Source organism: Trachemys scripta, chromosome 8 (genome assembly GCF_013100865.1).
Source record: "Trachemys scripta elegans isolate TJP31775 chromosome 8, CAS_Tse_1.0, whole genome shotgun sequence".
NCBI classification, from domain to species: Eukaryota; Metazoa; Chordata; order Testudines; family Emydidae; genus Trachemys; species Trachemys scripta.
Genome location: NC_048305.1, coordinates 43,551,643 through 43,571,617, shown reverse-complemented (window position 1 = coordinate 43,571,617; position 19,975 = coordinate 43,551,643). Strand labels below are relative to the sequence as shown.

Below are 19,975 nucleotides of genomic sequence, written 5' to 3'. Positions count from 1 at the left end.
ATTGGGGGCACAAGGGAAAGAGTTTTGGGACAAGGGCTGCAGGGAGAGTGGGGGGGGGGGGCGGTCACGGTAGTGCTCTACCTGCATGGCTACAAGCGCCTGGATAGAGTCTGCTTGGCGCTCCATTATGCTTATCAGCCAATCCGTGCTTTGCTGCCAGAGCACCGCACTCTTGTGCCGGCGCGCCTCTTTCTGCTGGTGGATCCTCCTTTCACTCTCCCGCCACTCCTGCACTTTTTGATTTTCATTACATGAATGCTGCATTACTTCATGCAACGTCTTCCTTGCTTCTACGTGGCCTCTTTCTGATTCTTTGGAGTCTTTTGGTGATAGGATGGGCGGCTGAGATCTCAAGGTTGCATCTGTAAAGGCAAAATGCAACACTTAACAGAGGCAGCATTGTTCACACCAGACAGAGCAATGATTCCCCCGTACTTAAGGGCAAGCACAGTCTACACAATAGCATAATTTGCCCATCCCAAAGCAAATGCACATAACCCACAGGAGCCCCAAAAGGGTGAGTAAGTACAGGGTCAAGCGTATGTGCTCTGATCAGACTCCAGAAGTGTCCCACAATGCCTGTTTGAGCCACGGCTGTACTATCCCCTGGGTTTCTGTTCCTTGGGGAGAGCCTACAGCTGCAGGGGGCCCCTATACTGAACACTGTCCCCACATTTGCCACAGGAGTTCATCCTGGAAGATAACTCCCTGCTGAGGGTGACCTGGGAAGTAAGGGAGGGTCTTCTACTGCAATGCGGCTTCCGTCCTGGCCCATATGCAGCTTGCCTGTGTGCAGCAATAGTTCCCCTGCCCCTCACAGCACAGTGGCACGGACAAGTTAGCCTTACTGGGACAAGGACCACAGTGGCTCTTCCGAGAAACCTGCACAAATGCATTGTCCGAGTTCTGTATAGACCTTTGAAGAGATCACTGAGGCCCATTACCGCAATATGAGAGAGCACATCAACGCCCTATTCCACATCCAGGCATGCATGCAGCCGTAATCCTCCTCGCCCCAAGAACCCGCACCGAATAACTTCCTTCCCAAAATAAAAGCTGCTTACCGGTAACCTCCTCTGGTGTTTGTCCTTCCCCAAGCACCGGCCGCTGCAACTGGCTACCTTCCTCCTGGCTTGAGAACAGCTCCTGGCTGCATGCATCTAGGGATTCTGAGGTGCCTTCCTCCTCCTCAGCACCCTCGCTCCCGCTTTCCTCCTCCTCCTCCTCCTCCTCCTCCCTTGTTGAACTGGGCTCTGAAGTGTCCATGATGGTATTCAGAGTGGAGGTGGGGTCGCCCCCAAGTATCACGTCCAGCTCTTTGTAGAAACGGCCGGTCGCGGGGGCAGCACCAGAGCGATTGTTTGCCTTGCAGGCTTTGCAGTAGGCATTCCGCAGCTCCTTCACTTCAACCCTGCACTGCAGTGCATCCCAGTCATGGCCCCTTTCCATCATGTCCCTTGATATCTGCCCGAAGGTATCGTAATTCCTATGGCAGCTGGGACTGGACAGCTTCCTCCCCCACAAACACTGATGAGATCCAGCACCTTGCCATTGCTCCATACTGGGGATTGCCTGGTGCATGGCGGCGTGGCTCTCACGCCTGGCTGAGCAAACAGGAAGGGGATTTTCAAAATTCCCAGAGAATTTAAAGGGCAGGTCTGACGGTTGGTCACCTGAGGGCAGGGCAGTAGCGTTCAAAGTGATGACCAGAGTGGCTCAAACAGGCATTGTGGTACACTTCTGGAGGCTGATCAGAGCACATTAACAGGACAGATCATCCACACTAGCACCACAGCGCTCCAGCAGGGGTGCAGCAAACATTATTCCACTCGCCGAGGTGGAGTATCAGGACCGCTCTAGCTGTGGAGTCAGAACGCTCTACGTGCCTTGCCGGTGTGGACGGGGAGTGAACTAGTGCACACAGGGCTCCTTTAATGCACACTAACTCGCAAGTGTAGCCAAGCCCTCAGAAGCTAATGGACTTCTCTGCATCAACCTTTGCTACAGAGGATGTTGGGGAGATGCCCTAGAGCTCCTGTTTTCAGGTGTCAGACTGAGATGTCTGGAATAATGGAATAAATACAGGGTCTGATCTTCAGCTGCTGTTTATCGGCATAGTTCTGTGTAAGGCAATGGACTATTCTGATTTGTACCAGTGGAGGTTCTGGCCCCAGCATTTAAAACACAGGGCTGAATGGTGTTCAGCGGGAGCTAGTTTCAACTGTGTAATGAATAGCCAATCAGGCAGGTTTAGTCCATTTCTCTGTGCGCAAGGTACCCACAAAATGTGTCTGTAATTGTTTTGACATGTGCCTATAGATTCCTCCTGCACTGTCTGCTGGTGTTTGCCCTTCACAATTCTGGCAGTGATTAGGCTTCTAAGTCACATGGTATTGTTTCTATTGCCTGATTGGAAGAACTAGAGTTCCTGGATGGGAATGGTGACTGAACAAAGCTCAGACAGTGTGATGTTGCTCAGGGAGAGGCGGTGGCTCATGCCACACGTACATTGGACAGTGCGCCTTGAATGAGGCAGCTGGTCAATATTGATGTGATCGGGGTCCTAGTGGCGGCCAGCTATGGTCATTCAGTTAGGGTGAACTGCAAAGAATGGGGCAGACAATCCCCATAAAGCTGGTGGATATTCCAATACTTAGATTCACCAAGCCAGCATAAAATAGCTTTTATTACCTTACTGGTTACTCAGAAGTCCAAACAACACAGTTCCCTTTAAGTGATCCAGCCTCAGGCTATGATGAAAATTTCTGTAAATCTTATTTCATCATATAAAAGTAAAGGTTCTACCAATCCCAAAGGATCGAACACATTACCTCCGAGGTTATTAAATATTCCAGATATTACCCAAATTCACACTACAGCCAATTCTTATTAACTAACCTAAACTTTATTAAAACACAAAAGAGAGGGTTTGGTAAAAAGATCAATATACATACAGACATGAGTTCAGTTCATTGAGATTTAGATTCATAGCAGAGATGGTGAGCTTTGTAGTTGCAATGAGTTCTTTCAGAAATAGTTCACAGGTCCAATGTCCAAATATCATATTCAGGTCATACCAGCATAACTGGGACCTCAGTTTTGCGAGTCAGACTTCCCCTGATGAAGCCGAAGCAGATCTGAGATGACAGAATCAGGACCCAAGGATCTTTTATACAATTTCATGTCTTTTGACAAATTGGGAGTTCAAAAGGTAATTAGGATGACTTTGAAGGAGGTCCATGACCGGTACTGGTTCATAGAATTAACATAAAGCAATTTGCGTGTTCCTCCACCATTCACAGATTATTTGCTATACCTATCAAAGAGAGATGAATACAGAGATATCCCATGTTTACAATTCATTTAAATGATAGGATCTTCTTTTGACCTCTGAATTATCAGAATACATCATAGACCAGGACTGTTGATTACATTGTTGACCCTACTCATATGTATTGTGACAGACCCAGACCAGTGGGGTACAGGAGTCTGGTAGAGGGCAAATATACTGGCCCCTGGATGAATAGTTTTCTGTTACCTGAGTGACCAGAGCAGGAGCTGCCCTAGAGCAATCGGGAACCTGCTAGAACCAATTAAGACAGGCAAGCTAATTAAGACACCTGGAGCCAATTAAGAACTTACTAGAATCAATTATGGCAGGCAGGCTAATCAGGACACCTGGTTTAAAAAGGACCTCCCAGCAAGGGGGGTGGGGGCATGCTGCTGGAGGACTGAAGGGTACAAGCATGATCAGGCTCCAGGAGGAAGATCCTGCAGTGAGGATAAAGAAGGTGCTGGGGGGAGGCCATGGGAAAGTAGTCCAAGGAGTTGTTGTTATCACGCAGCTGATACAGGGGACATTGTAGACAGCTGCTATCCACAGGGCCCTGGACTGGAACCCGATATAGAGGGTGGGCCTGGGTTCCCCCCAACTCCTGATCAGACACAGGAGGAGTTGACCTGGTCTATGAGAAACACCAGAAGAGAAGGTCTAATTTGGAAAGGGATCTGGCCTGTCCGCGACCGACTAGGTGGGACACAGAGACTGCGGGGATTGTTCTCCATTCCCCCCATGCTGGCCAGTGATGAGGTTAACCGAGTGAACGGCAGGTTTGAGCCCCTAGCAGAAGCGGCCAAACTGAGGGCTGCCATGAACCTCTGAGGTGAGCAAATCTGCCAAAAAGTGTAGGACCCACCAAGGCAGAGGAGGAACTTTGTCACAATATGTAAACACACAAAAACACAAACATTCTCTCCCCACATATCTTTTGTGAGTTATTTATTTTTCAGGATGTTTAACCCTTTCTAGCCATGTGTTAATTGATTTTTTGATCCTCACTGTTTAGTAAGTTACTCTGTACCATCCAATTTGCATATTGAGTGAGTCAGGGACAAGAGCTGCATGGGCCACCTTAACAGTGGCGATTTGATTATGAGTGCTTTACTCTACAGCCTTAATGCTCCTCTATAATGGGGTGTTTTTGTGATGGAATAAAATACATTAAATATCATGGAGTATTTGTGTTGCAATAGAGCCTAACTAGTCCGGATGCTTAGGGCACTGCACCTGCTGTTCTCACTGTACCGGACTAGAGAGCCACATCCGACAAAGGTTGACATTTATTGGGGATGGGGGAGGATGCTTCACCCTCCCTCTCTAGGCAGAGCAGGGTTCACATTTTAGACCAGATTCTTCGGCACCCAGGAGTACCTGCAAGGGTTTTTCCCTTCCCTTCTGTTAGTACTTTGTCTCCTCCAGGAGGAGTTGGGTATGTTATATTGACTCAGGTGTCAAAGGGAGGATATTCAGACAACTGGGGTGGCTGCGTCATCCCTGCCCCGCAATCTTGGGTGCCTTACAATGGCTTGCTGAAGTAGCTCCCACGTGGGCCACTCACAAACAGCCTTCCCATATGCAAGCCACACTCTGAATGTCTGTGTGTATCTGCAGCCTGCCAGCTACACCCTGTCTCTCCCCAATCTTGGTTATACTGCAGGGTGACCCCAACACAGCCCCAGTCCTGGATCTTCTGTCAGAAATGTATGTCCTGTACTGCCCAGCCGTCTCTTGGACAGTACAAATATTTTAAGTCCATTATTCCTTTAAGGGAATAATATATCTGCTTATTACTTTAAATGGAGTTACCCAGACACTTCAACTTAAGCACACTGAATTAGATAAAACAGTAAAACAAAGTTATTAAGTACAAAGAGGGAGAGTACAAGTAAAAGAGGCATAGAAGTCAGAAATGGTTACAAGAAAAATAGATTAAAATGCTTGCTAGTGCTAATTTAGCAAACTATATTAGATTCAAGACTAATTTCTCACCATATGCTTCCAGCAAGGTTACTGACCAAACTCTTCAGGTCAGGACCCCTCTGCCCCAGAATCCAATGGTGGTTCTCCTTTGTCATCTTAGGTGCAGTGCCAAAGGCAGACAGGAAGAGAGAGGGGGGTGCTGTTCTTCATTTTTATAGTTTCAGTTCCCTTCTTATAAAACATTTCCATTGGTGTACCAGAGGACAAAGAGTCTCTGTGGAAGGATGTTCCATGCTGATTTTTTTACCTGTTAGAGCTTCCTGCTTGATGACTCTGTTTACTACCTAAATGCAAATTAAGGCAAGCACACAACCCTTCCTTTGTTTAGGACAGACCTGACTTCTGCCTGGGCAGGGCTGTGGAAGATGGGTTAATATTTTTTTATTATATGGAGATATACCTATCCCATAGAGCTGGAAAGGACCTTGAAAGACTTCTGCCTTCACAGCAGGACCAAGTACTGTCCCTGACACATTTTTCTGCCAGGTTCCCTAAATGGCCCCTTCAAGGGCTGAACTCACAACCCTGGGTTTAGCAGGCCAATACTCAAACCACTGAGCTATCTCTGCCTGCCCGCTCTATACAGGGGAATCTTGTAATTTCACATACAGTGTTGCCACACATATTTTATGAAGACAATATGAACCAGCAAATTGAGGTTTCAGATAATACCTTACAAAGCCTACCTTGTACAAAGATTATTACACTACTATGCAAGGTGTGAATACAGAGGTGTATTCAGTCACAGAAGGGGTCATGTCAGTTCTCTGAATGGTGCTGCTGACAGAGCCAATGATATCGGCTGTAGAAAACTCACTGACCTTTGCTTCCTGGCATCATCGGGTGAGAAGAAGGAGAAATTGCTAATTAAGGTATAGGAAATGCAGTCTGAGGTCTGTCAAGAATTGACTGATGTGGAAGGGAGCAAAAGTACAGCTAGGTGTGTGTGTGTGTGATGGGGGAATTCCTGGATTTTCTTAATGAAAAATGAACTGAAGTGCTCTTGGCAGTCTGGATTGAAGATTCTTCACAAGGAAATGGTCTAGATTGCTTGCTTTGTTTTTTAGGGTTTCACCTGGATAGCTTCTAAAGTCTGCAGGATGCTCATGGATTACTGAGAATTTGGGAAAACATATAGACCCATTCTAAGAGTAATTTCCCAAACACTGCAAAACATTGTAAAAGGCACCAGTCCTCATGGAGGACAACCGTTTCCAAGGTACAATATTCCCATGACAACAAAAAATCAAACTGTTTTCAAAACGTTGAAATAACTTGGCTTTCTCAGATGTACAAATCAAGAATATGTTGTTGTCCAACAAGCCTCACACTTGCAAAAGCAAATTTTAAAACTTCTCCAGCAGAGGTGTATGACCAATATTTCAGGTGGATGGAGTTAGTTCTGGTACTGTTCAAATGAAATCAAAATAGGACTTATAACAAAGCAACCACAACCTTAGCTACTCACAGGTGAGTTTTCTTTAGTTTTCTTTAATTATCACCTCCAGGTTACTTAAAAGATTATAGGCAGTGCATAATTCACTGAAGCTACACTAGGCCAAAGGTTGCTGCTGCTGAAGCTAACTGAGGAGCACACATAGCCAGTTGAAAAACTGGTCTCATTCTTTTGAGAGGGAGCAACTTGTGTCAGGGGACCTTGGTTGCCAGGGGTCCTGAGATTAAATCTTGGGCAAACCAACTGAGATGGGGAAGGTGGTACCTTTAAATCTTATAAAATATTTCTCCAGACTAATTTATAAAATCCTTCACATGGGGGACACAGGCTCCAACACAGTGTCTTGTTGATAAAGCAGTCTGTCTTAGGCCTTGTCTACACAGGAAAGTTGCACTGTTTTAACTTAAATGAGTTTTAAAATGGATTTAGTTAAATTTGTATAAACCCTGTGTGGCCTAGCAAATAGAGCACTGGACTGGGACTCAAGAGACCTGATTCTATTCCCTGCTCTCTCACTGGCCTGTTGGGTGATCTTGGGCAAGCCACTTAACTGCTCTGTGCCTCAGTTTCCCCTTCTGTAAAATGAGGATGATGATATTGATCTTTGTAAAGTGTGTTGAGACCTACTGATCAAAAATGCTAGACAACAGCTATCTAGACTACTATTTTTTCAGTATAAGAATGTTTTTTTTTCCAGTTTAGCTTAAGTCCATTGGGAACAAACTATGGCACAGCAGATTTAGAAATCCATCAACTTCATGAAAAAACTCGTACAGATACAGACAGACGTCATCTTCCTTTCCAAATGCAAGCAGATGGACATCATACCAAAAGGACTAAAGGTAAAAAATCCATTACAATCTACATATCACACAGACTATGCTGAGAGACTGTGTCACACACTCTCAAAGAATCTGTGAAACCACCTGATCAGCATCCTATACAGCAAACAGGGAAAGATTAAGAATGAGCTCTCAAAACTGGATACTCTCATAAAAAAACAACCTTCCACACAAACTTCCTCAAGGATAGACTTTACAAAAACTAGACAAGCCATTTACAGGACAAACTTTGCCTCTCTACAAAGGAAAAAGGACACTAAACTATCTAAACTGCTACATGCCACAAGGAACCACAACAGTAGTTCCCTTAACCCACCCAGCAATATTGTTAATCTTTCCAGCTATACTCTTAGCCCAGCAGAAGAGTCTGTCCTATCTCGGGGCCTCTCCTTTTGTCCCTCCAGACCCACGAACATGATACAGTTCTGCAGTGACCTAGAATCCTACTTTCGAAGTCTCCGACTCAAAGAATATTTCCAACATACCTCTGAACAGCATACTAACCCACAGAATCCTCCCTACCAGCACTACAAAAAAAAGGATTCTGCGTGGACTCCTCCGGACGGTCGAAACAACAGACTGGATTTCTACATAGATTGCTTCCGTCAACGTGCAAAGGCTGAAATTGTGGAAAAGCAACATCACTTGCCCCATAACCTCAGCCATGCTGAACACAACGCCATCTACAGCCTCAGAAACAACCCTGACATCATAATCAAAAAGGCTGACAAAGGAGGTGCTGTCGTCATCATGAATAAGTTGGAATATGACCAAGAGGCTGCTAGACAGCTCTCTAACACCACATTCTACAGGCCATTATCCTCTGATCCCACTGAGGATTACCTAAAGAAACTACACCATCTGCTAAAAAAAACTCCCTGACAAAGCACAGGAACAAATCTGTACAGACACATGCCTAGAACCCCGACCAGGGGTATTCTATTTGCTACTCAAGATCCATAAACCTGGAAATCCTGGACGTCCCATCGTCTCAGGCATTGGCACCCTAACATCAGGTTTGTCTGGTTATGTGGACTCTCTCCTCAGACCCTACGCTACCAGCACTCCCAGCTATCTTCAAGACACCACTGACTTCCTGAGGAAACTACAATCCATCGGTGATCTTCCAGAAAACACCATCCTGGCCACTATGGACGTAGAAGCCCTCTACACCAATATTCCACACAAAGATGGACTACAAGCTATCAGGAACAGTATCCCCGATAATGTCACAGCTAACCTGGTGGCTGAACTTTGTGACTTTGTCCTCACCCACAACTATTTCACATTTGGGGACAATATATACCTTCAGGTCAGCAGCACTGCTGTGGGTACCCGCATGGCCCCACAGTATGCCAACATTTTTATGGCTGATTTAGAACAACGCTTCCTTAGCTTTCGTCCCCTAACGCCCCTACTCTATTTGCACTACATTGATAACATCTTCATCATCTGGACCCATGGAAAAGAAGCCCTTGAGGAATTCCATCATGATTTAAATAATTTCCATCCCACCATCAACCTCGGCCTAGATCAATCCACACAAGCGGTCCATTTCCTGGACACTACTGTGCTAATAAGCGATGGACACATAAATACCACGCTATACCGGAAACCTACTGACCGCTACACTTACCTACATGCCTCCAGCTTCCATCCAGGACACACCACACGATCCATTGTCTACAGCCAAGCTCTAAGATATAACTGCATTTGCTCCAATCCCTCAGATAGAGACAAGCACCTACAAGATCTCTATCAAGCATTCTTAAAACTACAATACCCACCTGCTGAAGTGAAAAAACATATTGACAGAGCCAGACGAGTACCCAGAAGTCACCTCCTACAAGACAGGCCCAACAAAGAAAATAACAGAACACCACTAGCTGTCACCTTCAGCCCCCAACTAAAACCTCTCCAGCGCATCATCAGAGATCTACAACCTATCCTGAAAGATGATCCTTTACTCTCACAGATCTTGGGAGACAGACCTGTCCTCGCTTACAGACAACCCCCCAACCTAAGGCAAATACTCACCAGCAACCACACATCACTGAACAAAATCACTGACCCAGGAACCTATCCTTGTAACAAAGCCCGATGCCAACTGTGTCCACATATCTATTCAAGTGACATCATCATAGGACCTAATCACATCAGCCATACTATCAGGGGCTCATTCACCTGCACATCTACCAATGTGATATGTGCCAGCAATGCCCCTCTGCCATGTACATTGGCCAAACCGGACAGTCTCTACGCAAAAGAATTAATGGACACAAATCTGATATCAGGAATCATAATACTCAAAAACCAGTGGGAGAACACTTTAACCTGTCTGGCCATTCAATGACAGACCTGCGGGTGGCTATCTTACAACAGAAAAACTTCAAAAACAGACTCCAATGAGAGACTGCTGAGCTGGAATTGATATGCAAACTAGATACAATCAACTCAGGATTGAATAAGGACTGGGAATGGCTGAGCCATTACAAACATTGAATCTATCTCCCCTTGTAAGTATTCTCACACTTCTTATCAAACTGTCTGTACTGGGCTATCTTGATTAACACTTCAAAAGTTTTTTTTCTCTTACTTAATTGGCCTCTCAGAGTTGGTAAGACAACTCCCACCTGTTCATGCTCTCTGCATGTGTGTGTGTGTGTGTATCCTCTATATGTTCCACTCTATATGCATCCGAAGAAGTGGGCTGTAGCCCACGAAAGCTTATGTTCTAATAAATTTGTTAGTCTCTAAGATGCCACAAGTACTCCTGTTCTTTTTGCGGATACAGACTAACACGGCTGCTACTCTGAAACCTGTCAGATTTAGATTAAATCTCAGGAAAAACTTCCCAACTGTAAGAACAGTAGGACAATGGAACAGACTACCTAGGGAGGTTGTGAAAGCTCCTTCATGGGAGGTTTTCAAAAGAAGGCTAGATAGCCATCTGTCTTGGATGGTTTAGACACAACAAATCCTGCATCTTGGCAGGGGTTTAGACTAGCTGACCTTTGTGGTCCCTTCTAACCCTATGGTTCTATGAAATTTCAGCTTAATTGCACTAAGCCTCTCTAAAACCAAAATAAGTATCCATACTCACAGGGATTGCACCAATTTAACTAAATCAGGTTAAATTCACACCTTGCTGGAATTTAACTGGAGCATCTTCTTCAAGTAGACAAGACCTTAAATTCAGGTCTGGGGTTCAAATTCTGGACATTCCCTGTAAGAGCGTGAAAGCTGTAGTTCCTTTAAATTTGATGACTGGCTCAAGCCTAAGTCATATGAGCAGAGATTTTCAAAGGAGCATAAGGGATTTAGGCACCAAAACACATTAAAATTCAATGGGAGTTGGGCTTCTTGAAAGTGTCAGCCACGGTTCTTCCCTGGATGTACACCGTACATGGAGTCCAAATCAGAGTTCTGGCTTTTTTGTCCAGTGCTCTGTCTTGCTTTGGATATAGTGTAAGTGATGAAGAGAGTTCAGTGCATATTGACCTAGACATTTAAAAATATCCTGAACCGAAGTGTGCCTGGTCCTCTCCCGTCTGGTGGCCAGGCCCTTCATAGAATCACAGAAGATTAGGGTTGGAAGAGACCCCAGGAAGTCATCCAGTCCAACCCCCCGCCCAAAGCAGGACCAACACCAATAAAAACATCCCAGCCAGGGCTTTGTCAAGCCGGACCTTAAAAAACTCTATGGATGGAGATTCCACCACCTCCCTAGGTAACCCATTCCAGTGCTTCACCATGCTCCTAGAGAAATAGTGTTTCCTAATATCCAATCTCGACCTCCCGCACTGCAACTTGAGACCATTGCTCCTTGTTCTGTCATCTGCCACCACTGAGAACAGCTGAGCTCCATCCTCTTTGGAACCCTCCTCCAGGTAGTTGAAGGCTGCTATCAAATCCCCCCTCACTCTTCTCTTCTGCAGACTAAACAAGCCCAGTTCCCTCAGCCTCTCCTCGTAAGTCATGTGCCCCAGCCCCTAATCATTTTCGTTGACCTCCATTTTTCATCCAAAAGTCAGTACACACTCCCTCTCTGCTGCTGTAGTCCAGGCATTCAGCATGAAATGATATGTGCCTTAGGAACAATGAATGGACAACTGTCCTTGGGGTTGTCAGAAGAAACATGGATGGGGTCAGGAGGGGGGGCATGTACTGCAGGGACCATAAGCTTGGTTCTGCCTGAGGGGTGGGATGGAACGAGGGATATGGAGGTCAATGCATAACAAAGGTGCTGCCGTTAATTGGCAAGAGTCAATTTACCTGAAAGCTTTCTCCACACAAACACCTTGGTGTGCATGCACGGTTTTCACTGGAAAGGTTTCAGGTCTAGAGTTCACTCTGGAAGGGGCTCTCAGAGAGAAGGTATTTTTTGTCTAACACTTATTCACAAAATAGTCCTTCCCCAGGAGGTGCACACGTTCATTTTCTCTATGAAAAAGGCCACACAGGTTTTTTCCTTTCAAAAGATTCACAGGTCTGAGACTCCACATACAAAGTCTCAACAGAATGTTTTCTGTCAACAGAGCTTTAATGACAAATACTGGGCCATGCCCTTTTGCCCTGTCCAACAGGCCAGCAGGGGATTCCCCTAGCCCAAGAACAGCCTTCCCTTCCATTGATGAGCACAAGGACCAGCTCCTCTCATTTGCAATTGTATAACATATCTGTGGTAACTGCACAAAAATATTCCCAAAGATTCTCAAAACAGTGGTCACTGGGCACTTGCTAGCAGTAAATGAAGAGGTGACAGGTAACATGGTGTTGGCTCCTCCTCCTTGGTATGACAAGAGTGATCATGTGCTTGCTAAAAAGTATTAAACACGTCTTGTCATTGCCAGCTAGGAGTTTTATTACAGAATTTTAACAAATAGCTGACATAAAACAGCCCAAAATGAATACCACTCTCACCCACTGCTACTGCTTACACGAATTGTACTAGGTGTATAGCACCAGCAGTAGGTTAAGTGGCTGTTAGCAATAATACTATCACTTTTCCAGGAGCAAATGTCCAACGTATGGTAACAAAACTCATATAAAAGCTAAACCAAATAACCTTATCTTGCATTTTAGTGGAAGCTCAGGTTCTTTCAGATAAGCAAGTTCAGCTCTGGGAACTTATGGTGACAACATCCCCACTGATTTTAACTGCCATGGTGGAGTATGGAGTGAGAGGCACCTCTCAGATAACAAGATCCCCCCCTGAGCTGCAGCTGAAAGCAAGAAAGCCAGGGCAGAGACTTGAGTGCAGGTGTTATGTATCCATGTTGTCTGTGACTCTCTGGAGATGGGCAGCTGTGTTCTCCATTAGAAGGAACTCCCAAGTGGACTTTAGAAGTAGTCACAGGTAGAGCACACTGCAGCAATCCAAGATGGAGCTGACATGATGTAGATGAGAGTTGTTGGATCTTCACTAGAGAGGAATGGATGTAGGTCTCTGGACAGAGGCAGATAGTAAAAAGGAATATGGTCCACAGATGGTGTTTGTCAAGGATTAGAAATCAGCGAGGAGGTAGGAATCGAACAGTAGTAACAAATGTCATTTGCAACTTGAAAAGAGGTTAATGGGTGCCCACAAGCATCTGTACTAGGAGGACTGGTGGTGTTAAATAGTTTAATGATTGGGGAAAGTGAAGTATCAGTTTGTGATGGACATGCAATTATTGGGGAGATAGCCCAAGCACTATGATTGGTGATGCTGATTTCCTGGGATCTGTATCCAAATAAAGCACTTATAAACAGAGTAGTGCTGTTAAAGTCAAGAGCTGCACTAGTGTTAAATTTAAAACTAATTCAGGAGTGGAGATGACTTGTAACAATTTGTAAGATCATTACAGTTAAATTAGAGAAACTCAGGGTCCTGTTCATTAGTGCAGGGAGACATAAGTTGTCTGGGCAATTTAAAGCCAATACTAGCCACAACAGCAAGCAGTCTAGGTGTGTGTGGGGGAATCACGTTTGTTATAGGGCCCATTATCCGTACCCACCTAGACTAAGCCACGTCTGTTCAGAAAGGCCCCACACAAATGCACAGAAGAAATCTCACTGTTTCTCGGAATGAGCAATGAGAGAGAGTAGTGTGATCGTGCATTACTGAGCCAACAGAATGCTGTGCAACTATAGTGCCTATTATGAAAAGATAGGGGCATACTGTTATTTGTACAGAAGTGGCTAAATAAAACTGGAGGTGGGGGGAGAGGTATATTCTTCTCATTTGATGCAGGACCAGGGATGGTGGGAAGTCGGGGAGAGAGGTGGCTTAAGTTTTCATCACCTTTGCAGCCTCTTTCTTGTGGAGTTGGCTCAGGGCCACTTTAGTTCCTGGTGCTACATACAGCAGTCTAAGTTGGTGTCAATGACACCCTGCTGCTTATAATCCCAAGAAGTTGTTCCAACATCTGGGGATTGCCTGAATGCCCCTACATTGGAACCTTGGGTGGGAGGGGAAAGGGGGAGTCAGTGTAGAGTCATTGCCCCAGTGCTGTGCCACCTGGGCATTCCCAGGTAGATGGTTAAGCCTACTTTCTGGCTGTGTTGTGCCACCAGAGCAACACAAAATAGCTGTACTGAAGGGGAGAATTAGGGGCTTCCTCTCTAATTGAGCAGATGCAATAGTATTCTTCTCACTAGATAGAGCTAGAGGAGTCTGGCAAGTACGACTCTATCCTGGCAGTGACAAGCTGACAATTGTATTGCTACTTGGCAGATATGGCTTTCACTGCCTCCTGTTCAGCATTTCAAATGTCTCAGAAATCATCCAAAGAGAAATGAGATTCGATGCGGCCAGCAGGGAATGAAGGTTTATGTGGATGACATCATAGGTAAGGGAAGCCTGTGGAACAACTTAACCTAAGGCTAAAGCAAGTTCTGAAGGCTACAGAGGATGCTGGACTAAAATTAAAAAGATAAAAATATATGTGACAACAAACTGGCTATGATTCTTAGGACATAGGATTGATAAAGAAGGGGTGCGGTTAGCAATAGAAACAAAGCCATAGCTGAAAGGTCACCTCCTACAATGTATCAGAACTGGGGCTGTTCCTCTGTATGGCTGAATGCTGGAGAATCTTCATACTTCATCATTCTCAAAAGGCCAAGTCCTTTATGAATTGCTTAAAACTGCATGTGAATTTGGAATAAAGCACAGAGGCACACTTGTGGGGTTTTAAAATATCTGTTGACCACATTCCCAATATTGGTATTTTATGATCTACAGTTCTTTTTACAGATGCTGGTAGCTATAGTATTGATGGGTTGTTACTCTAGTTACAGAATCAGTAGAAATTGAGCAATTGGAATATGATTTAGAAAAATATTGGTTTGAAATTTTCAAAGTCAACTAGAAGACTTAGCCCCAGAACATTTGTAGGGCTAAATACCCTAGAGGGCTTTGCAAATCTTGACCTATTATGCATTCAGATTCCAAGAGCAGATGTGCTCAAAGGGAGAGAATGTCTAGCAAGCATGTGGCCATGTAAGAGAGTCACAGGCCACTTGCATGAACTTGATAATGTCATGTTGGTGACAGACGACAAAGTGCTTGTATTTTTAATAAACAGTATAGACCTAAACAAGATACATATTAAATACCAGAGATTGCTCATGTGTTTGAGATATAAATGTATTGCAGAATAGGCACATAGATGACTGTCCACCTTGTTAGAAAGACCATAGAGGTGACTGACACTGCACCGAGCCCTAGTGAACACCCAGCTTCTCCAGAGGCGTGGGATATGTAGAAGCCCACATATGTGCTACTTAGTATATCCACTCACTCTCACTACAGAACTGCTTCAAATAGCTTCTTGGGCTGATACACCACCGGAAACCAAGGTTATGGCTAGCTTAGTTACTTATCAGAGGTTTAGCATCCAGTCTATGATTTTTACGTAATGAAAGGTGAACTTTCTGAAGATGAAGGTCTGATTACGTATAGCATTTGTACTGTGTTCTTAAGTCCTTGTAAAGGATACATGAGGAATATTAAGCCCTCAGAAATGCTGGAAGGAGCCCTAATGTCCGTGTGATGGCCCACTTGTAGGGTGAAAACATGAATTTTGCAGAATGACCTGACAAACACAACTCAAAGAATTTCCCATTGCCACAGGGCTACCCAATAGGCTTTGGAAAAGAACACTAGAGGTGTAGGTGTGTGTGTGTGTGTGTGTGTGTGTGTGTGTGTGTGTGTGTGTGTGTGTGTGTGAAGAGGAGGAGACATGGCTGTTTGGTAACCACTATTTTTCTAGATTTGTAAGAAGTCTACTTCTTGCTAGACCAGGGGTGGGCAAACTTTTTGGTCCGAGGGCCACATCTGGATGGGGAAATTGCATACAGGGCTGGGGGGGGGGGTGCAGGAGACAGTGCAGGATGTGGGGAGGGGATGCAGTGTGCAGAAAGGGGCTCAGGGCAAGGGGTTGGGGTGCAAGAGGGGGTGCGGAGTGCGGGAGAGGGATCAGGGCAGGGGGTTGGGGTGCAGGAGGGTTTGGGGTGCGGGCTTCAGCCTGGCACTGTTTAACTTGATAGGCTCCAGAGTGGCAGCAGCGCGCAGCGGGGCTAAGGCAGGCTCCCTGCCTGCCCTGGCTCCACGCTGCTCCTGGAAGCGGCTGGCACCATGTCCTTGTGGCCCCTGGTGGAGGGGGGGCAGAGGGCTCCGTGCACTGCCCTCGCCTGCGTATATCTCCCTCAAAGCTCTCATTGGCCGCAGTTCCCCATTCCCAGCCAATGGGAGCTGCGGGGGGCGGTGCCTGCAGATGAGGGCAGTGCATGGAGCCCTCTACCCCCTCTCTCCCTCAGGGCTGTAGTGCTGGCTGCTTCAGGGAATGGCGTGGAGCCAGGGCAGGCACGGATCCTGTCTTAGCCCCGCGGTGCCATGGGATGGATCTGGCCCGTGGGCCATAGTTTTACCACCCCTGTGCTAGACCCACCGGTAAACAGGGCTTAGCAAAGTTAAAAGGATTTTTTCTCAATTTGACATCTGGAAATATTTTCTGACAATGGGCCATAAGTTGCCAGTTCTGAATTCCAACTTTGGGGGATATAGTACATCAAGGACATTAACTCTAGTCTTCACCACCCACAAAGGAATGCAGTGGCAGAGAAAACAGTAGATATTAGAGAATTCTACAACAAAAAGACCCCGTACTAGCTCTGCTGAGCTGTAGGGCAAACCTCCATGTTAGTCATCAGAGTTAACTCAGGGCAGCTGTTCGTGGGTTGACAACTAAGAACAACGCTGCTGTTCTCAGAGGTAAATTTTAGGTCTGAGTGGCCCTGGTCAAAGGATGTGAAGCTGAGAGGTGCCAAATCTAAAAGGTGTTTTGGCTTTCTTCATTAATTGTCAGAATGCTGCCTGGAGCTTACTCAAAGGTAAACTAGGAAACTCAGACCTGAAAAAACTGGATGAGAAGTACTGAACACCACTAGCTCCTAACAGTAAAACAAGCTGCACACAGAGATTCTATATGGTCAAAACTAATTAAGGAACTCAGTACAGAGGAAGAGGAAGTATCTTCAGCTGGTTCCAAGCCCAGCAGGACTGACATGACCCTAACTGCAATGGTACTATCACCACTGCCTTAGAGAAAGGAGGTAATCCTGTTGAATCCTACTGAACAGCACTTTCCCTCTCTCGTATTTGAAAATTCAAGTGACTCAACTGGACAAAACCCTCCTTGAGGTCAGAAGACAAGACCTAACTGTAGGTGGAGCTGGGATCTTTAATTTAATTTTTTTAAACATTTTTATTACCTTGTTTACACTGAGGGAAAATGTGAGGATATGTTTCCTTAAATCTGTAGCAGAAAGCCAGGCAGTTGGAGGCTGAGGACGTTTGTAGGAGATGCCTATAGGGAAACAGAGAGAGAACGACTTTAGGAATAATTCTGTTTTCTTTAGTTTAATACAATTCTGTGTTAGAAGAAAGTAACTTTTTCTGTCAGGGCATGATGCCAACTGCTTGGGTTTAGGAAGGAACTCTACCTACATGGGCATAATAATCCTTAATTGGTCCATTGGAGTTTTACTCCATTTCAAACATCTAGTCCTCATCTTGCCACCAGCTGGGTTATCTATAATCTAATAATAGGCTAGGATCAGCTGTGGACCCAGTAGGCCCCTAAAGCAGCAATATATTTTGGCAAAGGTCAGTCATACTCCTTCACTTGATGGTTCAGCCCAAGCTTCCATGCATACATCTTAATGCTTTCCTTTTTCTTCCATCTCATCTGGATTGTGATGTAGTCAGCTCTCCTTCAGCCAGAGCTCTATCAGGGCTTGGGAAAATAATGATGTTGTATAGTACAACTACATAGACAAAAGCCTTAGTGCTTAGTATCACCACCATACTGTTGGTGCTGCAACCCTTGCCCTCTTCAGGGATCTTCTGGGTGTCTCTCCTCATTGCCAACTCTGTGCTTCCTCACTCAGGGGTTCCCTTTCCCCAGCTGCCCAGAATTGCTGCCTCCCTCAGGAGGAAAGTCCCCACACAACGGCAGGGACTTGTTCTTGCTTTAACTCTGAACCCTACTCACTATCTGCTGCAGGGTGTGGAGGTGTGATTTGACAGACAGCAGTGGATGGTTGCTGGTGCCCTTTGAGTGGATGAGTAGACCTAAGGCTGCCACTATGGCCTCTCCTCCTTTGCCCCATTCTCCTGCCTCCCTTTCCCAGCCCTTCCTTCTCCATCCCCCTCCTTTCCCATCCCCCAATTCCCTCTGATATCCCACTCTGCCCCCCACCCGCTCACAGCCCCCCTTGCTGCCCCTTCCCCTCCACCCCCTCTCCCGCCTCTGGCTCCCACATACTTCCACTTTGCTCCTACCTTCTGCCCCCACCCTCCCAATTCTGCCCACTATCTCCCGCAGCTCTAATCTTCCCCCCACTCCTCACATGGCCCCCCTGCCCGCACAGTCCCCCCGGCTCTGATCTGCCCCTTCCCCGCACCGCCTCAGTCCAGCCGCCCGCTCCCCGGCCGGCGCGGCCCCTTTAATTCCCTCGCTCCCCTCCCCCTCCCGGCCGCTCCAGCCTCCATTTTCCAGCGGATCCGGCACCTGGAGGTAGTGGCGGCGGGAGCGGCCCAGACACCCCAGCCTGGGCATGGCTGCCAACATGTACCGGGTCGGAGGTAAGCCCCCCTCGCCTCCCCGGGGGCCCGAGTCTTCCCCCCCGCCGGCCGCTCCTCCCCGTGGGCTAGCGGCGCGTCACGGCCCCCCCACCCCGCCGGGAGCAGGAGCAGCCCGGGCAGGGGGGCAGAGTTGGGGTCTGGCAGGAGACGGGTGCGGTGGGGCTAGGAGGCTGTAGGGGTGGGAGTAGAATGTGCGGTGGGGCTGGGGGCAGAGTTGGGGCTAGAAGTGGGGGGGGTGGAGTTGGGGGGCTGGCAGAGGATGGGTGCTCTGGGGCCAGGGATTGTAGGGGTGGGGGTAGAATTTGGGGTTGGGTATGTTTGGTGATTGTAGGATGGAAGCTGGCATGGGATGGGCGCTCTGGGATGGGAAGGGGGTTGTAGGGATGAGGTGGGGAGGGTTAGTGTGTGTGGAGTTGGGGGAGAGGGGTGTGTGGCTGGGTTTGGGGCTCTGGTGCTGATAGAGGATGAGTGTCATGGGGTTGAGAGGGTATTAGGGCTGGGGAGTTGAAAGGGGAAGGTTGATGGGGTGTGTGTGGGGTGAGGGCTTGGCAGGGGGTGGGGTTGGATGGGGTGCAGTGCTGGGGGTTGTGGAACTAGGGAGATGTATGGGGGCAGAGTTGGGGGTGGGGGAGTGTGGAGCAGAGTTGTGGGCTGAGAGTTGGGGATGGGCTTTCAGAGTAGGGTTGTGGGTTAATAGGTATGTGGGGGGTGCAGAGTTGGGGGATGTAGGAGTGAAGAGGAGCTTGTGTGGCTTTGCGTGGGCTGAGGTGGAGGACCAGGAGAGGCTTTCTCAGTAGTTCATACAGTGTGGGTGGGGTGCTGTGGGTGCATGGAGTATGGATGTTTGTGGAAATAGTTCTGCTGGTTTCTGTCTTCTCTCTCCCCACCATTGTTTTATGGTGGCTTTTGCTTGACTCCTACCCCTTCCCTTCTAGGCATCCTGCTCAGAGTCCCACACTTCTGTCTGACTGTCCCATGTTTCTTTCATGTGAGGAGAAAGAAGAGGCTACAGGAGTATGGGGTTGAATTATAGGGAATTTAAACTTTGAAAGTGTGGCCTGGTGTGGATGGTTTCCTAGATGACAGCTGTGCTGTGGAGCTTTCTTATTCCTGGGAGTGAGGTGGGGAGGAATAGTGCAAGGGGGTTCTGTTCTGAATCAGCCCCCTGTATCTAAGAATGCCCCATTTCCTTTGACATCCAGAGACCATTATGGTGCTATCAA

General features: G+C 46.8%; 1 protein-coding gene and 1 long non-coding RNA gene across 5 annotated transcripts in view; one reads left to right on the top strand and one right to left on the bottom strand.

Moving 5' to 3' along the window:
• Positions 1-322: 322 nt before the first annotated feature.
• On the bottom strand, positions 323-18,794 carry LOC117881179. Its single transcript, XR_004646723.1, has 3 exons — positions 18,679-18,794; positions 17,378-17,472; positions 323-362 (listed from the first exon to the last, which is right to left on the bottom strand). It is a non-coding gene; the product is annotated as an uncharacterized LOC117881179 (long non-coding RNA).
• The window catches only part of MTA1 (metastasis associated 1), a 131,554-nt gene continuing 130,140 nt past the window's right edge, over positions 18,562-19,975 (top strand). For 2 of the 4 annotated variants that reach the window (XM_034778073.1, XM_034778076.1), the window contains exon 1: positions 18,579-18,752. In XM_034778073.1, the coding sequence (XP_034633964.1) occupies positions 18,725-18,752 (28 nt within the window). In that variant the 5' untranslated portion in view covers positions 18,579-18,724. Of the gene's footprint in view, positions 18,753-19,975 lie in introns of all 4 variants that reach the window. The other 2 variants (XM_034778078.1, XM_034778072.1) reach the window with 2 other exon arrangements.